Here is a 19,470-nt window from a genome sequence, read left to right on the forward strand (position 1 = left end):
ACAGAGAGAGACAGAGCGTGAACAGGGGAGGGGCAGAGAGAGAGGGAGACACAGAATTTGAACGGAGTCCAGGCTCTGAGCTGTCAGCACAGAGCCTGACGAGGAGCTCGAACTCACAGACCGCGAGATCATGACCTGGGCAGAAGTCGGACGCTTAACCAACCAAGCCACCCAGGTGCCCCAAGAGACTCTTAAATACAGAGAACAAACTGAGGGTTGATGGGGGTGGGGGAGAAAGGAAAATGGGTGATGGGCACTGAGGAGGGCACTTGTTGGGATGAGCACTGGGTGTTGTATGTAAGTGATGAATCATGGGAATCTACCTCAGAAACCAAGAACACACTGTATGCTCTGTATGCTAGCCAACTTGACAATAAATTATATTAAAATAAATATATAAATAAAACCACTAACACCAGGATAACTGGCATATTAACAATACATATCACCACATGCCTTTTAAAAACATGAGTTCTTTAAAAGTCATTGCCCCTGTAATCACTCTTTTTTTTTTATCAGAGAACTCTTCCCTGGAGGGCTTGAATATTTCATTTCCTTTTATCATGAAACTTTCTCATTAATATCCAAACTCTCCCCCTGCCATCAGAATTTGTACATGGGATTTTTAACTCTGTGGACATGAAATAGGTGAAATTAAATTGTATTCATTAAAGAAGTCAAGATGGATAGCAAGTTGCACAGACATTACATATAACAAATGCTGCCTTTTAGTTTTTAGATATAAGTTCTGTGCGTGCCTCATACCCTCTTCTGCCTTGACTTTCCATTATGTTATTAAAAACGGAATTGCTACATTTTCTTAATATTTTCACAGATTCTTAGAGTTGAAAGGAATTTTAAAGTTCATGGTGGTTAGGATGTGTATATATATATATATATATATATATATTCATAGTTTCAGATGCTTTAACAGACACCCAACACAAAAATGGCCTAAAGAGAATAGAAATTCATTTCTTTTGCATAAAAGCCCAAGCTGGTATAGTGGTGCTGCTCCATGAAGTTGTCAAAGATTAGGCTCCTTATTTTCTGTTGATCTGCCACCCCTTGTTGGTTGTCTCATTTATATAGTGTAAGATAGCTCCCCCTCCTTCCACATTTCAACTCACAGGAAGTCTAAGAGGGAAAGGGGCACATCTCTTTCTTTCAACAGCATGACCAGAAAGTTTTACATTTCACTTCTGCTTGTAGCCCCTTGGTAAGAACTTATTCATGTGGTCATACATTACTACAGGGGAAGCTGGGAAATGCTGACGTTATTGTGGATAATCATTTGCTCAGCTAAAAATCCAGGATTTTATATCTTTGAGAAAAAAGGCAAGAGCAGATGTTGAAAAGCAGTTTATTACATATTTTAGCTGGCCTCATCTCCCATCTGACTTAGGAATGCTCGCTGGTGTTTGAAATCCTCTATGACCTGCCCTCTGTGATAACCTAGAATATCATTGGATATTTCCATTAAGAAGTTCTTCCAAGTCAAACCTGGTAAACTGCACACAGGTGTTGACATTTTTTTTCTCTTGAAATAACATTGAAGTACTTCTTAAAAAAAAAAAAAAAGTCAAAGCCCTACAAGGACAAAGAAATCAAGCTTGAATATAACAGCACAAAATTCTCAAAGCTGGAAAACAGGTCCAAGAATGGTAAGATGATGGGGCGTCTAGGTGGCTCAGTCAGTTAAGTGACCAACTCTTGATCTCAGCTCATATCATGATCTCACGGTTTGTGAGTTCACCCCCGTGTCAGGCTCTGCACTGATGGCTTGGAGGCTGCTTGGGATTCTCTCTCTCTCTCTCTCTCTCTGCCCCTCCCCTGCTTGTTCTCTCTCTCTCTCTCTTTATCCCCCCCCTCTCTGTCTCAAAATCAATAAATAAACATTAACAAAAACAGAATGGTAAGGTGACTTAGTAGGCTACTGATGCTCAAATATAAGCCTAGAGGAGGAGGAGGCAAGCTGAATCACTCCAGGGAGCCCCCCAAATTCTCAGGAATTGGAAGCAACTGAGAACTCCAAAAACTGAACTGACAGAGGATTGACTGGAAGAATGTGAGGCAGCTGCATGACCACAAGATCTTTTTCCCACCCTGGAAGAAGGATGGAGATTACTCTCAATCAAGGACGACCCAGGGGATTCTAGGACACCAGTCATGTCCGAGGACACAATACTATAGGTAGGATTCAACGGAAATCTAGAAACTAAATAGTGAGACCCAAAGCCCTTATCCCCTGCTCTACAGTCAGAATGCTGCAACCAAATGAGTATCCCTCGGGCAGGAAATGCGAAGTGTTATCTCCAGGGAAGCTGGTCAGTCCAAGAGAAATGTCTAGCAGACACTGAACGGGTGGGCATCTCAGTGACACGGCCCAGCCCAGTCTGTTTGTAAGCCCTTCCCATGTCCACTGAGGTTCCAATTAGCTTTTATTCCTTTCACTTATTTAAAACAGGAATGGCAAACCAAAATTTAATAGATATTTGTTAGAAGGCCTCTAATATGAAACAGACCTACACGAAGAAGTAGTGGGGGAAAAATCAACTGAGGGCATCAGGATGATATAGCAAGAAAAAAATTTCAAAAATAGAAAATCCTCAAAGAGAACAGATATTCTATACATTGTGAACAAATATGCTATAAAAAGGAATGTTCAGAGACAAAAAAGGTGTTGAAACTAAAAATTTGATATAGACAAAACAAGTCAAATTGATAAAATGATAAAAAAAAGTAAGAACTCCTCCAGAAGGCACAGGAGGAAAAAGAAATAAAAAATGGAGAAAAAAGATTAGAAAAATTGAGACTCAAGTTGAAGATGTCTAATGTCTCAGTGAAATTCTGGAAAGAGAGAACAGAAAACAGAAAAGGAGGAAAACCTTTTTAATTTTTTTTAATGTTTATTTATTTTTGTTCTTTTTAAAAAAATTTTTAACGTTTATTTTTGAAGGAGGAAAACTTTTAAAAGACTCTTCTTTACACAAAATTAAAATCTATCTCCTCATGGTTTTCATACATTGGCCTTGGACTTATCATTTTAATCTGTGGAGAATAGATTATTCCTTCTATCACATCCAATTATTTGAGGAAATTTAGTATCTTTAAGATCATAGAGAAAAAAAGACATTGCTGTGTAGTCAGTTCAATGATAATACTCTGAGTGCAGATAAAGCTCACTGGCCGAGTTCAGAACTGAGTCCCAGCTAACTCATACATCTGTTCCTCTAGATATCAACTTTTAGAACTTCCTTGCTTGTTTCTCTGATCATCATTGTGAATTTCAGTCCAAACTTTCTAGCCCTGACTCTACTTCTTGATTTATATGCTGCTTCCCATGGGTTGTATGAGGTGGGGGTCCAAGGGACAACTCTCTTCTCTTCCTGGAGGGTTCCATTTATGTCCCCTAGTTTGGATTTCCTCACTACCGAAGAAGGACAAGCTACTGTTAGATTATGTCCACCATTTAATGCATGGTGCCTGTGGGGAAACACAATGTTCCAGGCATTAGAAGAGCACAGAGCACAATGGGACCACCACTCTTAGCATAAGTCCGAGATACTCTCCAAGGACATTTTACCAAGATCACAGTGCTTACTTTGGCAGCCATATCACACAGCCTTATACCCAGCGTCACTAAATTCCTTAAAGCTTTTTGACAGATGCTCCTGTTTAGTTACATCTCCAACAACCCCAAAGTTATTTTTTTCTGGAACCAAATGAAGGCCTTGGCACTTATCTTCTTAAATTTCTTTATTCCCACAGTTGGCAATTATCACGAGCTTGGCTCAAATGCTGCCAGTAGCTGAAAGCCTACCATCTCGCAGGAAAACACATTCCATCATCAATAGTTCCAATGCTAAAAAATTATGCTTCATTTTGAGTTAATATCTGCCCTTTTTAAATCACTTTTTAGTTCCAGTTCTGCGTTTTAGAGATAGTCAGGATAAGTACAATTTTTCATCCATTTGATTGCTATGCCATATATGAAGGTGGCCATTAGGTTACACTTCGTTTGTTTTGTTCTCCCCAGTGAAGAGTGCCAAGTTTTTCAGCCAATCCTTATAAAAAGTGGTTTTCAGACCCTTCTCTAACTTGGCTACTGTCCTCTGGGTTTGCTCTGATGTTTAATGTATTTCACAAAATATAGCTCTTAGAACTAGCAAAACAGCTGAGCAAAGTTTTCAACTGAACTCAGTTTGAGCCTCTACCAAGTAGGTGACCTGGACTCTTGACACAACCTCTCTTCACCTCATCTCCTCATTTATAAAATGAGATAATACCTACTTCACAAGATTGTGGTAAGTACCAGAGGACCAAATGGGTACATGAAATATTTAGCACACTGCCTAGCATAAAGGGGGCAGCCCTCTAAATGTTAAGCATGTTAATTTCTAATCACATACTTTGCTCCGAATAAGGCATCGCGATTTGTGTCAGCTTTATTTGGGACTTTGTTTAGCTCACTGCAGTATCTCAGGCACCTAGAATTGTACTTAGCACACTCCTTAGGTAAGTACTCAAAGATGTTTTTATTCCTGATGTGAACTGTAATCCATCTTGTACTTATTTAATGTGCATATGGAAGACACTTGAAGGCTGATTCTAGGTTAATTCTAGTTGCATTAGGGTCATGGGATTATGAGTGGCACTTTATTCTTTTCTCCCTTTCCAAAATAATGATATTTCCCAAACTAAGGCACTGGTTGGGAATATTGTGATCAATACATGTGACAAAATATAATGCAGCCATTAAAAAGGGATGTTTCAGGGCGCCTGGGTGGCACTGTGCTCTCTCTATCAAAAATAATCATTAAAAACAATTAAAAAAATTTTTTTAAATGTTTATTTATTTTTGAGACAGAGAGAGAGACAGAGCATGAACGGGGGAGGAGCAGAGAGAGAGGGAGACACAGAATCGGAAGCAGGCTCCAGGCTCTGAGCCATCAGCCCAGAGCCCAACGCGGGGCTCGAACTCACGGACTGCGAGATCGCGAGATCATGACCTGAGCTGAAGTCGGATGCTTAACCGACTGAGCCACCCAGGCGCCCCAAAAACAATTTTTTTAAAAAAGCTGATGTGTCATTGATTTGGAAAGATTTCAAAAAGAGGTTATCAAATAAAAAAAGTGGTTTATAAATACATTATGATGTTGTTTTTAAATACATATGAGTAAGCAATTAAAATACTCAAATAGCTGTAATTATATGGTAGTTATTATTTATCTACAACTTAGAATTTTTCTATAAAAACATATTTCTTTCTGACAAAACATAATAGATTGAGATAAAACAAAGTAGGATCTACAGGTAAAATAACACATCTGCTAGGAGTCTGCCCTAATATTTGTACAAATTGCTTACTTACTATCTTACTATATACTTCACCTAGTCTCTCATCAAAATTGGCTAAATTTCTTACCATAACTCGATAAGTAAATCAAACTCTCCATTTCCTTAGATTATGATTTTAAAGAATAACTCACGTTATTGCTCATGGAAGCCACAAAAATTAATGAAGCTTTAAAAGAAAGGTTTTTGAAAAGATAAGTAATAAATGTTATGTAATATATGAGGTAATACACAGGTTAATATGTAGTGTCACTGTAAACCTGGGTTTTCGACCTGCTGCGGCCACTAACTCTGTAGTAGGTCTTCTGACAACTTAAAAAAAAAAAAAAAATCTTATCAAGGGGCGCCTGGGTAGCTGGGTCAGTTGAGCTTCCAACTTCAGCTCAGGTCATGATCTCATGGTTTGTGGGTTCGAGCCCTGCGTGGGGCTCTGTGCCAACAGCTCAGAGTCTGGAGCCTGCTTCTGATTCTGTGTCTCCCTCTCTCGTTGCCCCTCCCCCATTGATGCTCTGTCTCTGTCTCTCTCTCCTTCAAAAGTAAACATTAAGAATTTTTTTTAAATAAAACTATAAAACTTATGAAGATTCTGGTGCTTACTGTCCCTTTTAGAATAAATATTCAAAAATTTTATAACTTTCAAATCATGATTTATTTCTGTAATTATCAGTAAAAATGGAAGAATTATTACTGATTTTGGTACGGAAATTGATTTTTTTTTTTATTGTTGCTTCTTTTATTTTAAGCTCTTCCATTCGGTAAAATCCCCATTTTGGAAGTCGATGGACTTAACCTTCACCAGAGCCTAGCAATAGCAAGATACCTGACCAAAAACACAGGTAATATGTTTATTGTGTTGAAGAGTTTTGATAACCGAAAAAAAAAAAAAACAGGACATATATTTGCTACTCATTAAACAATTTTATTATTGAACATTATAGTGTAAAGAAGAATGAAACTAAATGCCAGAGAAGTATCAATGATAAAGCAGGTTATTTGTTGTACGAGTTATTTATTGTAATATTAGTAAAAGACATGAAAGAAACAAACCTAATCAGCAGAGGCTAGACAGTGGTGCTTCTATGTAGCTGAAAAAGGAGCAAAGATGCCCTTAACAAACTTGTGAGGAAAGATCTGTAGGATATATGGGGGATGCTTATATTGAGTGGGATATATAGTTTTATTTTCATAAAGAAATAATAGAAGAATACCAACCCCCGCCCCCCCCTCCGAATGGAATGGTAGGTAAGGGAGCACAATGAGAGGATGGGAGTGGGGGTGGAAGTTAGTCTTCATTGGATACAGTTTTATATTTTGAATTTTTGAACTATAACAATATATTGCCTATTAAATTAACATTTTAATATAGTCAATCAAATCCAGTGTATTTCTGGGCTTAAAATGGTCTTATTTTATAGATCTGGCTGGAAAGACAGAACTGGAACAATGTCAAGCTGATGCGATTGTGGACACATTGGATGATTTCATGTCACGTTTTCCTTGGGCAGAGAAAAAACAAGATATAAAAGTAATGCGATCAGTTTGTTGTTACTATTAATCATATCCACTTGCCAGGCATTAGGTGGCTTGCTTTAAAATCGCCTTTCTATCAAAGTAAGACATACCTATAGTTTTAAAATATCAAATTATATTAACAAATTTAAAACAAAGTACAGCGATTTCCTGCTTTACCTCTTCACATTAACCCCTCCTCAGACATAACCCTCGTTTAGCTAGTTCTTTAAGACAAGTCCATATGGCTTTCTTTGATTCACTAATTTTAGATAGTTTCTCTGGACTTATTACTATGGTAATAAGAATTTATCTCTTATGTAACATCGTCTCTGCTTCCCTTCTTCCCAATTTTAATGATATTGAAATGTTTTGTTCAAATTGATATTTGGTTGTTACATTAGTATTCCTAGGCAAATATTATAGAGAACTGTGAATTGTAGTATACTTTATTTCCTTTCTCACTTTACCTCCTCAAAGTTACTAATTGCCTTTCCTTCATTTGCCTAATTGCTTTTACACTTACTACTAAACCTTCCCACACCATCCAGTAGCCTGCCAATACGATTTTCCACAAGGTCAATGATACCAGATAATCTATTATGTCCCCTATTTTCTTGGAGATACCTGGCCGAGATCCTCTCTCTTTTGCTGAACTGTCTAGGTTTCTGCACATCTGTCTTCACCAGACTTCCCTTCACTGTCATCCCAGGGATGTCTTTCTCCTGAGAGGAGTCCTATTGTTTCCTGGATGCCACCTCTGTCTTTTACTTACTTCTTTATTTAGGGTGCATCCTCCAGGATTCTAAAAGTTAAAAGGAAGGCTTGATGACAAGAGGTGTGATGACAGACAGCATGGATATGTCTGTCTTGTGTGCCACACTGCTTCAGTCTGGTTTGGTCACCCTAAACACCTCGTGCACAGTTGTCATCCTGAGATCTTTATTACCCTAATTTTCCTCTTTTTTTGGTCTCTGTCTTTCCCCACAAGCCAGACCATCCTTTATAATCCATGATAAAGAATAGGAAAATTAAAAAGTTTACCCAAAGCCCTCGGCATGTGGACAAGGTTCGTTGATTTTGAGCATCACCAGGCCATTTGCAGAGTATTTCTCAATAGCACTATCTTTAGGGACTAGAAGGAGTCCCAAGAGAGGACTTCCAGTCTTTTGCCTGGAAATAAAGTTGTGGATGCCAGTGTTCTGGGAAACAATCAGCAAAGAGAGGGCTAAGAATCTCAGTGTGCATATATTCATTTAATCTCCTATTTTGAATACATTATGAATGACAACTCCCAACCCACAAACCATCGATTTCACCCTCTCGAGCCTTCTGCTAATGATGGGGCAGAGGCACGTGTCAAGTGTAAAATGAAGGAGGAAATCTCATGATAAAACGACTTCTTCCACAGCTTTCCACCAGTCCTCACATTATCCTCTCTCTTACCTCCTTACCCCCAATTCTCGATATATCTTGCCTCTTCCTGAACCATTTGAGGGTGTTATGAGATAGATATTAAAGTTTTCAGCTTTACCTTTGCAGATACCATTCAACCATTTTCTTTACGGTTTCAAATTTTGTTTTGTCTTGTCTCCTGTTTTCCACCTCTTTGTGGGCTCTATCTTTTCAAAAATACGTATTTACTGTGGTTTTTGGATGAAAAATATGTATGTGTGTCACATCCATCATCTTTATCCAGAATTCTAAATAGACCTTGCTGGTTATTCTCCATTACAGCCCCCTAGTGGTGTCCTGTAGGGCCTCATTACAATCATATTTTAAAATATATTTACTTGTTTGTCTCCTCCAGTAGAACACCCATGAGGGTAGTAATTATGTCCATGCTACTCACTCATGTCCCCACACCTAGCACTGCACCTCTCACTTAGCAGGCACTACATATGTGATGCATGAGAGACAGCAAGAGCTGAACTTCTCAAACACCACATGCGGGTGTGGCTCCAGCCCCTTCACACACGTGGTCTCAGCCAGTCCCCCCAATCCACCCGTGAGATAAGTGCTTTCTAAATTTTTTTTTTAACGTTTATTTATTTTTGAGACAGAGAGAGACAGAGCATGAATGGGGGAGGGTCAGAGAGAGGAAGACACAGAATCTGAAACAGGCTCCAGGCTCTGAGCTGTCAGCACAGAGCCTGACGCGGGGTTCGAACTCACGGACTGCGAGATCATGGCCTGAGCCGAAGTCGGCCGCTTAACCGACTGAGCCACCCAGGCACCCCAGTAAGTGCTATCACCATGCTCACTCTGCACATGAAGAAACTAAGAGATAGAGTGGTTATGGAGTTGCCTCATCACCTGTGCATTCTTTCTTTTAAATTAGTGACTAACACCCAGGGCCTCCCTTAGGGAGAAACTATGATGTTCATTTTTCCAGATGGAGAAACTGAGGTTCATGTAGCATAAGTAACTTGTATATGGTTATTTAGCTAGTAAGTAGTACACAAGGAATTCAAATCCCAGCCACTCGGACTCAGACTCCATGTTCTCAACTGCTGGTTTTAATGCCAGCAGCTGGTCACTATGTATGTCTCATCGCTTATGGTCTGTATCCAAAAGTTACAGCATGGAATGACAGTCTTATCAATTTGCTTAAACATATTTATGCTAAATACAACTTACTTAACTAGGAACTTCTGATTTCAATAGAGATATTTGGAACATAAAAGTATTCACATTTCCTGATTCCTTGACATGAATGTAATGGCTGCCTAACCAGCACAAAGTTTAAAATAAAAGCTCAGCTTTGATTCATAGCAATTACCTTCAGGCTCTGGAGTCACACTGCCAGGCTTAAATTCTGATTCCCTTCTTACTAGTTGTCACATAACTACCTATCAATAGTTCAAATTCTTTGTCTGTAAAGTAGGGATACCACAGAATCTACTTTGAAGTGTGTTGGCAGGATTAATGAAAAGTTAGCATGAGTACCTATGACAAGGTAGCAAGTGTTTTGAGAAATATTAGATATTATAATTATTCTATGATATATAATTAATAGTGCTTGTATAGTTCATTGCTCATTGTTTTTCCTTTTCTCAGACATGGCCATCTATATTTAACACATCCTTATAAGTGCAGAGACAAGTAGATACATAATCTCCAATTTAGAGAAATGTATCTAAAACTTTTCCTTCGATGTGCTAAAGACCCCACTGATTGGCAATCTATCAATCAATGGGCTTGTTCTTCTCTATTTCTCTATTTTGTACTTTTCTGTGGCCGAGGCTCCATAATAGAAGCTAACTCCCAGAGGAAAATATTCTTTGGATGTTTATGATTAGAGTAACCTACCTTTGTATTAGAATAACCATGCTCTTACATACCTTCTAGCTAAAAAAACAAAATTCACAGGACATAATCCAAGTTTATAAATAAATCATATGAAAGGAGGACATGTTACAGAAATATTGCAACTGGCTACATACCATCTGATTAATAAGCAGGATCTGGCTAATATATAATGAACAGGCCACAGTTCCAGTATATTCCATTGCGTAGTCTCCCGGCAGTAGGTTGCACTGCTGCCACCTTGTGGTCAGGTACCATTTTCAAGAGCAGAATATTGATACAGTGAAGATGGACGGACAGTGAAAATAGCCCTCTTACTGTATGAGCCCTAAAGATCTATGAAACACACATAATTATAAATGTTACAGTATTGGTTGCTAAAAAATTCCACTTCCAACTTTTAAAAAATTAAATTTAGAAGGCAAAATATGTTTCTGGACATTGGTCACCCTGAGAATCCTCGAATTTACCACTTGTGTTTCCCTGGTTATTCAACATATCTCTTGCAGTTTCCCCCTAAAGAATGGGAACGGGAAGATGAAAGATGAGCAGGATTGAAGGAATGCCGGTGGCCCATTTCCAACACGAAATGATTGAGGAAGTGTGGATTTAAAGATAAATGCTTTGGAGAAATAGAATTCCTCTAAAAGTCATCTGATAGAATACTGTAGCAATCAGTTCTCAGGTTCAAAAACCTCCTGACTTACAATGCTCTGGAGGAAGAAGGAAATTTCTGAGTCTACCGAGTGGCTATCTAGGGTCTATCAGGAAATACATTTTTAAAAGTACACATCTGGAAAAAAGGATGTGTAATGAAATTTCATCTTCTTTGTGTTATTTTAGCGAGTATTCTTCAAAATGATTCTTAAATACTAATCATTATGCTGGTTATAATTTACATGTCATTCGAGGAGATGAATCACTGAGATGATTCACCAAACATGTAAAGAGAACCTGCAATAAAAGATTCTTTTAGTGCAAAGATTTTTATTTGGCATTGCATATGCACAAGCATCAGTGTACCTGACCTTAAGTTGTGGAAAATGCACATTAGAAGAAGGAACAAAATTGTGTAGATGAGAATACAGAAGTTTTGGAAACCTGTCCAGCAGCTACATCCTGTTCCATTCGATTCCTTCCCATTTCTAGCTATTCTAGGAGAGTCAAGTTGGCCATAAATACCTTTCCAACTGATGCTGAGCTGGGCTGGGCTCTGGGAAGTGCCACATAGATCTGGGTCCATTACTTCTCAGCTTGCACATGATGTGTAAGAGGCAGAACTCACACTGTTTTATTGTAAACTATGAACATATTAACCATAGAGAGAGAACCTTATGAATGAAGGTAGCATAGAACAGTGGAAAAAATAAAAACGCAAAATAATGACAAACTTCCCATGTTTCATTTAAAAAATCTGGCCAATGTATGTAAATATGTAATGATGCTTTTGCAAACTGTGCTCTACAAACCTAAGGCATTATGTTACAGTAATCTCTATTACCTAGCAGTTATAACAATAACAAAGGAATTGGCAAGTTGGTGAGGGAGTTAATCCACAACCTGACCTGTCTTAATAAAGGCTGGATTTTATTATACATCATTTATCATTATTAGCAAATAACACATGTACACACATATTTTATAATATTTTTGAGATTGGCTTACATTTCATATCCAAGATACACACCAGCCAGAATTTCCATATACAAACAAACACTTCTTACCAAGAAAGAGGCCATGGTCTCTTCTAAGAACATTTGGTTTGTAATGTTAGCTTACATAATATATCAAAAGAGTGCACCTAGATGATGGTTTTGTAGATGATATTCAAGGCAGACAAGGCTCATACTAAGGCACCATGTCAAGCCAACAAGAAAAAACGCATAAAAGCCCAAGAGCATAATGATTTATTATAGATTACTTCTGTTAAGTGCAATGGGGAAATAAAAGACTGCCAACCAAAAGGAACCTAGCCTTACAAACTAAAATTCATTTCTTTAGCCTCAGTTACGTCATTTCACTTCAAAAAGAGTGAGCCTAAGAAAAAAGATTAATTTTAAAAATGTAAAAACATAATGGAATCGTTTTTTCTCAGTAAAAATTAAGATAAAAATCATGAAAAGTTTTTGTGGGTGAAATATTTAGTCATCATATACAAAGAAGCTGTAAGAACCGGTGACAGTTATTTTTTAATCCATGAGTAACAAAGGGATGACTAAGTATAAAGAATCAGACCCCAATCTCCGTGTCACACACTTGAAAACAGCAACCACCCCCACCAACAACACATAAGCTACTTCTCTTCCTTTCTCAGCTCATACAGGAGAATAAATGTGGAAAAATCTACTTCCTCTTCCAATCATATTATTTATTTTTCTTCCTATTATCCTTAAAGTGAGCTTTTTCTCTCTCTCCTAGGATCAGATGTTTAATGAGCTTCTTACATATGATGGACCTCATCTTCTGCAAGATTTGGACACATACTTAGCGGAAAAAGAGTGGCTCATTGGTAACTCTGTGAGTACCTTTTACATCATAAAAAAACGCAAGCACACACACACCCAACCAAAAACTTACAAAGAGTCACTGAGAAAAAAAAAAGTTACCCATCGGGAGAGAGTAGGTTAGAGCGCAGGGATAAAAGCTAAACTTCTCTGAATAAATTTTTTTAGTGGACTTAACTTTGAAAGCATCCACTAAAATATTTTTTTTTAATTTTTTTTTCAACCTTTTTTATTTATTTTTGGGACAGAGAGAGACAGAGCATGAATGGGGGAGGGGCAGAGAGAGAGGGAGACACAGAATCAGAAACAGGCTCCAGGCTCTGAGCCATCAGCCCAGAGCCCAACACGGGGCTCGAACTCACGGACCGCGAGATTGTGACCTGGCTGAAGTCGGACGCTTAACCGACTGCGCCACCCAGGCGCCCCTCCACTAAAATATTTTATATAATTATATAAAAACAACAAAAATATTTTAAAAAGCTAACATTGCAAAGTAAAAGCAAAGTGAAACAAATAAACCTGTGTCAAATTGATGCATGAAGTGTGTAAAGTACCTAAGTACTTTATTAGTGAGGTAGAACTGTTTTAAGAAATATCACAATAAAACACAGTAATTTGACTATACATCTTATTATAAATATTCTCTCAGGACAAAAAATAGAAATTGTACACCGTTGTTAGTAGGGGCATACCTCGGAGATATTGTGGGATTGGTTCCGGACCACTGCAACAATGCGAATATCACAGCAAATGAATTTTTGGTTTCCCTGTATACAGTTATGTTTACACTATACTGTAATCTGCTAAGCATGCAATGGTATTGTCTAAAACAAAACAAAACAAAACAAAACAATATACATATCTTAATTAAAAAATACTTTGTTGCAGGGCGCCTGGGTGGCTCAGTCCGTTAAACACCGGACTTCAGCTCAGGTCATGATCACATAGTTTGTGGGTTCGAGCTCTGTGTCGGGCTCTGTGCTGACAGCTCAGAGCCTGGAGCCCGCTTCAGATTCTGTCTCCGTCTCTCTCTGGCCCTCCTCCACTCACACTCTCTCTCTCTCAAAAATGAATAAACATTAAAAAATTTAAAAAAAATATGTTGTTGCTAAAAAAAACGTTAACCATCATCTGAGCTTTCAGCACCTTTTAATCACTGATCACAGACACCATAATAATGAAAAAGCTTGCAGTGTTGCAGGAGTTACCAAAATGTGACACAAAGTGAGCAAATGCTCTTGGAAAAATAGTACAAAATAGATTTCCTCAACACAGGTTTGCCACAAACCTTTGTAAAAAACACAGTTTATGTGGGGCTCCTAGGTCTCAGTCGGTTAAGCGTCCAACTCTTGATTTTGGCTCAGGTCATGATCTCACAGTTCATGAATTTGAGCCCCATACTGGGCTCTGCACTGACAGTGTGGAGCCTGCTTGGGATTCTCCCTCTGCCCCTCCCCCACTCACACAAATACACACACACACACACACACACACACACACCCCTCTCTCTGTCTCTTAAACAATAAAAAAAACCCTCAGTATCTGCAACATGCAATAAAGCAAAGTACAGTAAAGTGAGTGTTCTTGTAATTATATTGTTGGTGGTACTGGCTTTAGTCATATTGTTTTCTTCTAATATTAGTATATCATATTTTGGGGTTAAGCAATACAAAAATATGTGGATGTCACTGAGAACCAGGACCTTCAGTGTGGGAGAAAGAAGATAGAGATGTCAGATGCATGAAGCTGAGTAAACATCTTATTCCTGAAAGTGAACTATATCTGAAGTCATGATGAACTTTATCTCAGGGTAAAGAAAAAAGCATGTTGTATCCCTTTTTCTGGACACAATGACCAATCCAATTGTCCTGGGCACCTGCAGGACCCAGATTTGGGGTCTAAGTATTAAAGGATTTAATATTAAATATTAAAAGGAATGAGGGGTTCTTGGAGAAATAGCTCATTCTCAATTCGGGCAGGGAAACGTAAGAGACGAGCTGGGAATACCTCATCACACCGGAAGCAAATGAATTATCAAAGACAACTGGGGTTGTGTCACAAGGACTCAAAAGTTAACTTGAAGAGGCTTCCAGTGGCCAAAGATGGGACAATTCAAGCTTCACGAAGAATATTACTGGCAGTGGATTGAAACAAATCAAAATGAAGACATGATGTGAAGACACCACAAGCAAACACAAACATGTACACGTAAACCCCCAAACCAAATAGAGCTTCATTGGTTACTTTTAGATGATACGGAGTCAAATTATTGTTCTGAAAACGGTCTTTAAAAGGTTGGGGGGTTTGAATAAAGAATTTACCTTGCCTTTCCTATGCCAATTGCACCTCAAGATAACAAAAGTCGATGGGCCAAGTTTGTCTTCACCAAAGTATTCCAGTTAGTAAATAAAAAGGGGGATTAAAACAAACTGTTACCGTTTTCCAACCCCTGATAATTGGAACGGACCTAGGCATTGACTAATAATAATTGTTACTGTCACAAAAAGTGAGACAACCAGATATTACAGCCCTACTACTGACAGAGGAGCGCGGTGGCACCTATAAAGTACTATGGACAAAAACTCAGATCTAAATACGATTCAGGTACTGGGGTAGGTTGGGGTCCTTCAAGGAGACTACATTCTAGGAGACAAGACACAGATTGCTTTTCGCAGCACTCTGGTGACTTAGTCTGGTCACAGTGTGTTGAATCCTTCTGGGTGACACAGAAGCAAGCTTGTCGCATCTTTATTCTCAACTTGCAACTCACCACATGCCCCTTCATTTCCTCCCATGGACTCCCCAGTAGACTTTCCTATAATGTTCCTCTCCCTGCCCTATTGAATGAACACTTTCTAAAGACTTAAAATGTACTCCCCTTGTTTTCTCTTAAAACTCTTCAGTAAACTACCTCCTGACCCCATCTCTTAGCACTCTCTCCCTTCCTCACAGTGTTCCACACACACTCGTGTTTTGTTTGTTCCTCAGACACGAATCTCACTTCCACCTAAGAGCCTTTACACTTGCTGGCCCCTCGGCCTAGAATGCTTCATTTCCAGCATGTTTCCTGTCTGGGTCCTATCCTCATGTAAGCCTGGCTTAAATGTCACCTGCTAAAGGTCTTCCCTCCATGACCACCTGAAAGTCGTTCACTTTTTCTTCACTGTCCCTATCAGTTACCTGTTTGTCTTCCTGCTTCTTAAATAAAAGCTACATCCGGGAAAGGGCTTGCAGCACATTTTGCTTTCCAACCCATCACAGCACCTAAACCCGCACACCACACACAATAGGTACTCCATAAATATTTGTTGCCTGAACTCTGAATCCTCTAACCCATAAAACTCTCCTGGCTGACAGGGTTTTAGTGTCCATGTTCATAAAACACTAGAATTAGCATTATTAAATTCCATACAAAAAGAAAACTAAGGATAGTCCACATTTAAACTTCACTTTTTGACATTCATCTGGAGCGAAAGTAATGTCAGCCGGATTAATTTCTAGTCACAAAGGGGCAGGGCGGGGGAAGTGTACAAAGAAAAAGTGTACAAGGGTAGGACCAGGCTGCCATCACTCTAAGGGTTCCACTAATGCTCAGGTACCCATTATGTCTTTTGATGTGATGCAATATAATGTGTTAGTGAAAAATATTTAACTTGCAACTATGAACTCTCTAGGGATAACGTGCACTCTATCCCTTCATACTCTGCAGAATAAAGGAACAAGGTCAACAACAGGACAAAATAATTACACAAATCCTGAAGATAGCACATTATTCAGGACTAGTGTGAACTCTTCAGTAAAAGGGAGTTAAGTGGCATAACCAGATGAAACGCATCTCCTGAAATGGGTCTGCTGTGTCCTGTAAGGGACGTTTTTGAAAGAGATGAAAAGTATTGATTGGGTATAAGATAACGATGTATTGTCACAGAGAGGTTGAGAGTGAATCAAGTTACAAGAATATGTACTGTAAAATCTCCTTCTGTGTTTTTCATAAAGTTTTTATTTCTTTTGAGAGATAAAGAGGGCGTGAACAGGGAGGCGCAGAGAGAGGGAGCAAGAACCATAGCAGGCTCTGCACTGTCAGCCCAGAGCCTGACAAGGAGCTAGAACTCAACAACTGTGAGATCATGGCCTGAGCTGAAACCAAGAATCGGACTCTTAACCCCATGGAGCCATGTAGGTGCCCCTGTAAGATCTCATTTTAGAAGGAGCACGCACACACAAATATCTTATACCCAGAGGTGTTAATATTAGCAACCTCTAGGTATTGGGAGTATAGTGTTATCTGTTATTTTCTATCATATACTCATTCCACTTTCATAGTAAAAGAGAACTTTAAATTAAAAAGAAACTTTTTGTTGTTGTTTATTTTTGATAGAGAAAGAGCAGAGAAGCAGGGAAAGGGCAGAGAGAGAGAGCGAGACAGAACCTGAAGTGGGCTCTGTGCTGACAGCAGAGAGCCTGATGCGGGACTCAAACTCATGAACCATGAGATCATGACCTGAGTTGAAGTCAGACACTTTAATTGACTGAGCCACCCAGGTGCCCCCAAAAGAAACTATTTTTGATTTAAGAAGCCATGCCTTTTATGTTCAAATGGCAATTTTTGTTTCAACTAGGTAACTTGGGCAGATTTCTACTGGGAAATTTGCAGCACCACACTTTTGGTCTTTAAACCTGACTTGCTGGATAACCATCCTAGATTGGTAACATTAAGGAAGAAAGTTCAAGCCATTCCTGCCATCGCTGACTGGATACAACGAAGGCCCCAAACCAAACTCTAGGTGACGTGTGCTACCTCCAAGCTTTACTGTTCTTCACAGCATCGCTTCCATCAGATAAGCTACAGCAGCCATGTAACCCACACACTCCCTTCCCCAGCTCCATCAAGACTTTCACTCTTTCCATATTCTGCTTAAGCAAATAAACAAGGAAAAAAGAGCAGCCGTGGGGGGGGTGGGGGGGTGGTGAGAGCATTTAGTTTCCAGTATCCATTTTTTTTTTCTTTTCCCCAGAATAACTTCACATCATTTACAACTGAGAAAGAAGAGTTTACAATCCAGGCAGGGCTCATTTTGCATCAGTTTCAACAAGCATTGGATTTCAGTCACAATGGTTAAGTAACACATTTCCCAAACAAATGGGTTGGACTTCTGCTGTAATTGCATAAGGTATTAAGTTTGCTGCTAACTCTTCAGTCCACAAATCACTATGTAGGTAACAGATACGTCTCATGAGTAACCACCTGTCATATCACTGCTCTCAAAGTCTGTTAGTGACTGGTCACTGCACATCTGTTATTCATGTACAGACAGCAAAGGGTGTAGTTGCATTGCCTGCTTGTTTCTCAGTGATAAACTCACTCAAAAGTTTTTAAAAAGTGGATAATTTATAAAGGGAGCTCAGCAACAAAGATGAAGTACAGTAAAGAAAGGAAAAGTGACAATGCTGGAGCCAAATTCAAATTGCACATAAATGGAAAGAGTGGTTACAAAACGGACAATAGAACTGAATGGGCGCCTCTTGGGTGACATATACATGGTAAATAAGTATATGAAAAGATGCTCAACATCATGTCACCAGGGAAAGGCAAATGAAAACATGGAGATATCACTACCTACCTGTTAGAATGGCAAAAATTCAAAACACTGACAACACCAAACGCTGGCGAGGATGTAAAGCAAAACGAACTTTTATTCACTGCTGACAGGAATGCGAGATGGTAAAGACAACTTAGAATTTGAGTTTCTTACAAAACTAAACTTATTCTTACCATATGATACAGCGATTACACTTTTTGGTACTTTCCCAAAGGCGTTGAGAACTTAGGTGCATGCAAAAACCTGCTCATGGATGTTTGTGGCAGCTTTATTGGTAACTGCCAAAACTTGGACGCAACCAAAATGCCCTTTGATAGTGAGTTGGATAAGTGAACCATGGCACAACCAAACAAGGGATTATTCAGCACTAAAAAAGAAGTGAGCTATCAAGCCATGAAAAGACACGGAGGAAATCGAAGTGCAGATTACTAAGTGAAGAAGCCAATGTGAAAAGGCTACTGTATGGGGGCACCTGGGTGGCTCAGTCGGTTAAGTGTCTGACTTCGGCTCGGGTCATGATCTCACCGTCGGTGAGTTCGAGCCCCGCGTCAGGCTCTGTGCTGACAGCTCAGAGCCTGGAGCCTGTTTTGGATTCTGTGTCTCCCTCTCTCTCTGACCCTCCCCCATTCATGCTCTGTCTCAAAAATAAATAAAACATTAAAAAAAATTTTTTTTAAATAAAAAAAAAAAAAAAAAAGAAAAGGCTACTGTATGATTCCAGCTATAGGACATTCTGATTCCAACTACAGGCAAAACTGTGGAGCCCGTGATGGTGCGGGGCTAAGGAGGAGGGAAGGTTGAAAAGATGGAATATAATTTTTAGACAGTAAAACTATTCTGTATACTATAATGAACTTGTTAAACTCACAGGATATACAAAACGAAGAGCAATCCCTAATGCAATAGACTTTGGGTGATTATCTTGTGTCCATGTAGGTTCACTGATTGTAACAAATGTACCACTCTGGAATGGGGGCGTTGATGAAAGTGGGGAGGGGGGAGGGAAGAAGAGATATATGGGAAATCTCTACTTACTGTTCAATTTTGCTGTGAACCTAAAGCTCACCTAGAAAATAAAGCCTAGGGGCGCCTGGGTGGCGCAGTCCGTTAAGCGTCCGACTTCAGCCAGGTCACGATCTCGCGGTCCGTGAGTTCGAGCCCCGCGTCGGGCTCTGGGCTGATGGCTCAGA

The 19,470-nt window shown here is 39.2% G+C and overlaps 1 protein-coding gene across 3 annotated transcripts in view; it reads left to right on the plus strand.

Moving 5' to 3' along the window:
- Positions 1-18,734, plus strand: part of HPGDS (hematopoietic prostaglandin D synthase) — a 30,156-nt gene extending 11,422 nt beyond the window's left edge. The window contains exons 3-7 of one of the 3 annotated variants that reach the window (XM_040478376.1): positions 6,102-6,194; positions 6,774-6,883; positions 12,595-12,693; positions 17,300-17,464; positions 17,696-18,734. In XM_040478376.1, coding sequence (XP_040334310.1) covers positions 6,102-6,194; positions 6,774-6,883; positions 12,595-12,693; positions 17,300-17,464 — 467 coding nt within the window. In that variant the 3' untranslated portion in view covers positions 17,696-18,734. The other 2 variants (XM_040478368.1, XM_040478358.1) reach the window with 2 other exon arrangements.
- The last annotated feature ends 736 nt before the right edge of the window (positions 18,735-19,470 follow it).

This window comes from Herpailurus yagouaroundi, unplaced genomic scaffold, assembly GCF_014898765.1.
Source record: "Herpailurus yagouaroundi ecotype Mexico unplaced genomic scaffold, PumYag 28, whole genome shotgun sequence".
Lineage (NCBI taxonomy): Eukaryota > Metazoa > Chordata > Mammalia > Carnivora > Felidae > Herpailurus > Herpailurus yagouaroundi.